This window comes from Elephantulus edwardii, unplaced genomic scaffold, assembly GCF_000299155.1.
Source record: "Elephantulus edwardii isolate Elephantulus edwardi_28Jun2011 unplaced genomic scaffold, EleEdw1.0 scaffold00028, whole genome shotgun sequence".
In the NCBI taxonomy this organism is placed as follows: domain Eukaryota; kingdom Metazoa; phylum Chordata; class Mammalia; order Macroscelidea; family Macroscelididae; genus Elephantulus; species Elephantulus edwardii.
In genome coordinates, this window is record NW_006399778.1 from 11,037,887 (window position 1) to 11,045,305 (window position 7,419).

Below are 7,419 nucleotides of genomic sequence, written 5' to 3' on the forward strand. Positions count from 1 at the left end.
ATGATGATAATGAAAAGATTTTACATAAATTCTATCTGTCCCTTTCCAGATTCAAATTTCAAGGCATATTGATTGGAGTTTGAAGTGGTACAGGTGTTCTTAGGTTTCTTTGAGTCAACTGCATCTCATAGTGGTCCTGTGAACAAGAAATACGAACCTTGCACTATCTAACACCACCATTATAATAACCTCTGTCGTACTCAAGCCCATTGTCACTGTACCAGCCCATCTCATTGAATGTCTTTCTCAAATTCGCTGACCTTAAACATAATCTTTTTCTCTAAGGATCAGCCCCTTCTGACAATGTGCCCCAAAGTATGTGAGATGAAGTTTCACTGTACTTGCTTCTGTGGAGCACTTTAAAAAAAAAATTTAGGGAGCTCTGGTAGCCTAATGGCAAGAAGCTGCACTGCAATCCCAAAGGCACACAGTTCAAATCCACCAGATGCTCTGCTGGAGAAGGAGGAGCAATCTCCTCCTGTGCCAGTCGGATCCAATTCGATGGTAAACACACACACAAAAAAATAATAATAATACAATTATTTTAATTTATGCACTAAAAGAAAAATCCTTCGTGAGAAAAAGAGCCAGGAGTTGGTTTCCAATTGCGAAAATATTCTCATGGAAGTACTATACGGCTAAGTCAGTGCACTTCATTTCTTGTTTTTTATGAGATTCTGTGATGTCACCATTGTCTTGTTCAGGTTCATTCCATTCATTCAGAGCTATTACAACATCTTCCTAGGGCAGCTTTCTTCATACCAGGCATCATCAATCAAATCCAGGATCCTTCTCTGTTACCTCACTGTCCATTCTCCAGCTGCTTTGAACTTTTCACATGAGCACCTGGCCCGTGTGTTAGTTGCTTCCTGAGGGACACTGTTGTCACACTTCTTCCAAGACACTTTGACTTTCTCCTGTGTGAGTCCATGGGAGTCAGTTCTCTTAACCATCATTCCGAAACATCACTTCTTCATTCCTCTTTATTCATTATTCAACTTTCAGATACATAGGAAGCAAATAAAAATGCCAAGTCTTGAATCAGGCACATTTTAATTTTTAAATTGACAGTGTACTCTTTAGCACCTTGGAGAGGTCCTTGACAAGATATTTTCCCAGTTCAACACATCTTTTGATTTGTTGACTGCTTGATTGTTTATTGTTACCATGGCTGTTGATTATGGGCCCAAGTAAAATGAAACTGTTGGCAATTTTAATATTTTCTCCATCTATCACGATGTTCCTTATTGATCCAGTTGCCTGTTGGACTTGACAGCACCTAACAACAACAATTGGACCACTGGTTAGGATTTTTGGTTTCAAATGTTATTTGATTTTGGATAAACACTCTTTCAAGTGGTACAGCAGAGGTCTGTTTGTTTGCTCTACTGAAATAACATAAAGTTGCTGCAGTGATGGTCATCTGGGCCGTAGTTATGTCAAACACCATAATTAGTTACCCATCATGGGCCATGTTTGCTGGAGCTCCCAGATTGATTCAGGTTTGGAAGCAGGACTGGCATCCACTTCCTAAACTACATGCCTCAATCTCTTCACCAAGCATCCTGATGCTGCCAAATTGGTCCATTGGTGAGAATCTTTCTTCTTGACATTGAGCCTCAATCCGTATTGGAGGCTGCAGTCCTTCACCCTCTGCAGCAAGCGCTTCAGGTCCTCCTCAGTTTCAGCAAGCAGGGTTTAGAAGGGGTTGTGGTAGGTACTAGGGATATTGTAGCTAATGTTAGATGGATCTCAGCTGAAAGCAGGGCATACCAGAAGAATGTATATCTGTGTTTCATTGACTATGCAAAGGCGTTTGACTGTGTGGATCATAACAAACTGTGGCTGACTCTGAGAAGGATGGGAATCCCAGAACACTTGATCGTGCTAATGAGAAACCTATACTTGGACCAAGAGGCAGTCATCAGAATAGAGCAAGGAAACACTGCATGGTTCAAACTGGGGAAGGGCATATGCCAGGCATGTGTCCTGTCTCCATACCTTTTCAACCTGTATGCAGAACAGATTATCTGGGAGGCTAGACTCTATGAGGAGAAATGTGGGGTCAGGATTGGTGGAAGATCTATCAACAGTCTACGATATGCAGATGACACACCCTGCTTGCTGAACCTGTATTTGGTGGAGCTCCCCGATTAAAACAAGCTTGGAAGCAGGAGTGGTATCCACTTCTGAAATAGCTTGCCTCCAGAAACCCTATTAACCTGGAGAAAAGATGAAAGTTACACAACTGTTCAGATCTTTTGTTCATAGGGTCGCTATGAGTCGCCTATGACTTCATGGCACTTAACAACAACAACAATGTGGAAATGTAATTAGTATTGAAAACTGTAGTCTTTGATCTTCTGTAGCAAGTGTTTCAAATTCTCTTTACTTTGAGCAAGCAAAGTTGTGTCATCTATATAATACAGATTCTGGATGAGTATTCTTCCAATCCGGATGCCATGTTCTTCTGCATACAGTCCAGCTTGTGAAATTATTTGTGGATGTCCATTTGTTGATGGTTTTTAAATAATCTTTAGCAAGATTTTACTTCCATATGATATTATGCAATAATTTCCACACTGTTGGATTATTTATGTATATATATATTTTAAATGGTAACAAATATGGATCTTTTCCACTTATTGACCAAGTAGCATCTTCCTAAGTCCTTAGCATAGACTGGCGAGTTTGTCCAGGGCTATATCTATTTGTTGAAACACTTCCATTGAATTCCATTCTTTCTTGTAGCCCCCTCACCCCTTTTTATTGCCATTGCCTTTTGTTCATCTAGGACTTACTTTGCTGCTATTTATTCTAGTTCTTAAAATGGTTTGGTTTTCACCAAATTATTTTTGGTACCATAACTTGTATATTCTTTCCATTTTCTTTGGATGCTTCATGCATCATTGAATCATTCAGTATTATAACTCAAGGCTTGAATTTATTCTTTAATTCTTTCTGTTTGAGAAATATTAAGCATATTCTTCCTTTTGTTTTTCTAACTCTAGCACATTTTGTTGTGATCATTTGTCTTTTCAAGCTGCCTTTTTAAATCTTAATGCCCATCTATTTTTCTTCTACATTACTTCCCCTTGATTTGTCTTCCCTTCACTTCATTGCAAGTTTCAGAGTCTCTTCTGACATTCATGTTGGTTATTTTTTCTTTCTTTTAAATGACATTTTGCCTTTTCATGGATATCATGTCCTAAATATCATCCCTCAACTTCTCTGGTCTCCGGCTGTTAGTGTTCATTGCATCAAATGTATTTTTAAGAAGGCTTTTAAATTAAATTGGGATAGACTAAGGTCATATTTTCATTCTGTGGACTTGTTTTCTTTAGTTTCAGGTGAAATTGCATATGAGTAGTTGATGATCTTATGGTCATTCCCTGTCCTTATTTTAACTGCTGAAATTGAGATTCTCCAGTGCCTACCTGCAGTCATTCTAATTCCTGTGTCAGGGGAGGTACATATGTACAGTTGCCATTTTTGTTAAAGTGTTTTCAGTGAATAAATTATTAATTATACAAACCTCTGTCACAAGATCTCTAGCTTCATTTCTGTCACCAAGGCCATATTTTTCAACTGCCATTCCTTCTCTTTGTTTCTATATAGTGCATTCCAAAATGCAAACTATGTTTGAATTAGTTTCTTTAAATGAACATTTTCTTATTTAAAAACATTATATCCCAATGGTATGCATATTATTTATTTTTACACAGTTAAAATTATCTATGCCCAGAAACCTTTGACAAATGTTAATGTCCAAATGCATGAATTAAATGGAATATCTCATTTTATATGCTTGTGTAACTTGAGCTTTATCCAGGTACTGGAAAGGATATCGGTCACTCATAAGAGTCAACACTATGTAATATGAAATATGTAATATGTATGTAATATGAAATCTATAAACTAAATATTCTTTTTATATATTTTCTTGACAGTTTTTTTCTTTAGTCTACCATATCAAAGTTCTACTTAAAAATAAATGTTCTTGTAACAATATTGTCTGCTTTAGCAACTGTTCTCTTCTGGTACTATTCTAGTCTGATGACTCTGTAGTTCTCTTTCAGTTATTCCTTGCCTCATAGCTCTGGGTTGACTTAGCTTCTTGGTTGTTTTCATGTTAAATATGTACTCTGTGGTCATATTGCCATTTTTATGTCCTTAGCTGTGCATTTGACAAGATTGATGTGAATAGCACAAAAATTCTAACTTCTGCTCTTTTTCTAACCACATGTTGTTTTTCTTAAAAAAGAGAGAAAACAATCAGATCTAACTTGAATGCCTAATATCTTTTTATCTTCAAGTATTTAATGTGATCTACAAGCTTGGTCTGCAACAGAGCAGAGACAGTTAATTATAAGTATAGCTATAATAATGTTCTTGTCCTAGTTGTTGAACGTTGGACCACGGAGATCTCAACCTGGCCAGAGAAAAGAGCCCAGAAAGATCATCACGGTCCCTGTGAAAGATGATGTACACTTGAAAAAGGCAGAGAATGCCTGGAAACCCAGCCAAAAACGAGACAGTCAAGCTGAGGATCCTGAAAACATTAAAACGCAGGTGAGAACAGAAACACCTCCGAATACTGCTTTAGAATTGTGATTCTATTTTAATTTCTTTTAACTGATTTGAACTGATTAACATATACTTGTATAGCGGGATAAGGCTTTTTGTTTTCTCCCTATTGGAAATTCTAGGGAGTTCTGGTGGCCTAATGATAAGAAGCTGCACTGCAGTCACAAAGGCATGTGGTTCAAATCCACCAACTGCTCCACCATGCAATTTACAGCCTCTGAAAACCCATTTGAGAGTCACTTATGAGTCACTTCCAACTCAGTGGCACACAAGGCAGTTATGGGTACCAGACAACCTACTATATTGTCACTTGAAATTTCTTTGTATATTTTTTTCTAAACCAAAACCATGCCTAAAGGATTCATAAGTCATAGACTGCTTCCTTTATTTACCTTTAGAGTAATATTTTTTAGATTAATATTTTCTTTATAATAAATGCCTTTTCATATTCTTTTTCACCCTGTGCTAGTTAGTACATTTACTTTTGTCTTATAATCAAACTTTCATTTCTTACTAGTCCACTTATTATCTGGAGTTTAGATACCCATCTTGTTTTATATTTTTTTTAGAGTAAAAGTGAATTCTTTGTTTCTTTGTTCATATCCTTCTTTCAATGACTGAAAAAAGCAATCTCCAATTTCATTTGGAATGGAAAATGACCCCAAATATGCAAGCACTGCTTAAAAAGAGAAACAAAGTAGGAGGCATCTCACTCCCTGATTTCAAATCCTATTACACTGCCGTAGTGGTAAAGACAGCATGGTACTGGTACAATGACAGACACATACATCAATGGAATAAAATTGAAAACCCAGAAATCAGCCCATCTACCTATGGCCAGCTGATTTTTGACAAGGAAATGAAATCAGTGAAGTGGGTAAATGACAGCCTTTTTAACAAACGTGCTGGCAAAATTGGAAAGCCAACTGCAGAAAACTCAAGCAAGACCCTCACTCTACACCATACACAAAATCCAACTCAGAGTTGATCAAGGACCTAGGACTAGAACCAAGGACTATAAATTTCATTAGACAAAAGCTTGGAAGAAACCTAGAAGCCATAATCCACAGCATGAGCAGGCTTCCAAGCATCATGAAAAACCTACAACCAGGAGAGGATAAAATAGATGAAAGGGACCTTTGAAGACTCAAATCCCACAAGAATCCAGAATAAGAGCTGCATAAAGCTGTAAAGTGGTCTAGGGAGGGGAGTGGGTACAATATAACAAAGAAAGAACTTATAAAAAAAAAAGTCAAACTGGGGGAGGGGTAGCAGGAAGGAAAATTGCAACAGTGAATGAATAGAAATCCAAGTTCTTTTTAAACTTTCATTACAATCTCAATTAAAAAAATAATCAAATCCCTATGCATATCTAAAACCTTCTCCAACAGGGTAAAAAGGAAAGCCACAGACTGGAAAAAATATTTGGTAATGACATGTCTGATAAGGGAATTATATCTAGAATGTATAGAATTCTAGAGCACTACAACAAGATAAACAACCCAATGCAAAATGAGCAGACAATATGAACAGACACTTCACCAAAGAAGATATTCAGATGGCATACAAACACATGAAGAAATGTTCAAAATCCCTAGCTCTAAGAGAGATGCAAATCAAAACAACTATGAGATATCATCTCACCCCAGTAAGAATAGCAAAATTCAGCAGAGCAGCTAAGAACAAATGCTGACGAGATTGTGGAGAAACTGTTGGTGGGAGTGTAAAATGGTACAAATACTGTGGCAGACAGTGTGGTGCTTTCTCAAAAAGCTGGAAATAGAAATACCATTTGACCCAGCAGTTCCACTACTGAGAATATACCCGAAGGAAACCGGAATTGCCACCCAAGCAGATATATGCATACCTTTGTTTATTGCTGCTTTGTTCACAATAGCAAAGAGTTGAAACAACCCAAGAGCCCATCACAAACAAATGAATAGAGAAGCTGTGGTATATTCACACAATGGAATATTATGCAGCACTGAAAAACAATGAACTCATGAAATCTTTTGCAAAATGGGTGACCATGGAGGACATTATGCTGAGTGAAATATCTCCATCACAAAAGGACGAATACTACATAGTGCCACTGTTGTGAAACAGGACTGACTTGAGGGTAAGGGAGAAACTAAGAAAAGAGGGGGTAAATAATGGACATAGCTTTGAAACAGATGAGGGAGAGAACTGTAAAAAGAATATATGATTAGGTATTATTGTCATGACAAGAGTCCAGACTAAAGTAAAGCACACGTGGTGGGAAGCTGTATAACAATGAAAGAATTCCTTTTTCCAAAGAGAAAAGCAAACTGGTGGGAGAAAGGGGTCAGGGATGAAAATGTGCAACAATGAATGAGTGGAAATCCACATTCTCTATAAACTTTCATTAAAATATCAACTTAAAAAATTCTTGGGACAAATTAATTTCTTTAATCATATTTTTTTTTACCTCAAATTACTTAAAGCTCCTTTTCCTCTTTTGTTTTTGATACAATGCCACTTCATTTCCTTTAGATATTTTTGCTTGTAAGCATCAAAATTGTAGTCTCTGCTTCAACTCTTGAACTTCACACCTGTGTTAAGAGTCAGGCAGCACAGATGATACCAACTTCTCAGTGAAAATCCATATGTACCTTTCCTCTCACCATGGACTTTTTCTTTTTTTTTAATTTTTATTTTATTGTTTTCTGTGTGTGTGTATCGTCAAATTGGATCTGACTGGTACAGGAGGAGATGGCCGCTCCTTCTCCGGCAAAACATCTGGTGGATTTGAACCGCTTATCTCTGGGATTTTAGTGCACCTTCTTGCCACTAGGCCACCAGAGCTCCCCA

The 7,419-nt window shown here is 37.2% G+C and overlaps 1 protein-coding gene across 4 annotated transcripts in view; it reads left to right on the forward strand.

Moving 5' to 3' along the window:
* EIF4G3 (eukaryotic translation initiation factor 4 gamma, 3) overlaps positions 1-7,419 on the forward strand; it is a 427,927-nt gene that overhangs the window by 311,473 nt on the left and 109,035 nt on the right. For all 4 annotated transcript variants that reach the window (XM_006883565.1, XM_006883564.1, XM_006883567.1 and 1 more), the window contains one exon: positions 4,402-4,572. In XM_006883565.1, coding sequence (XP_006883627.1) covers positions 4,402-4,572 — 171 coding nt within the window. The remainder of the gene's footprint in view (positions 1-4,401; positions 4,573-7,419) is intronic.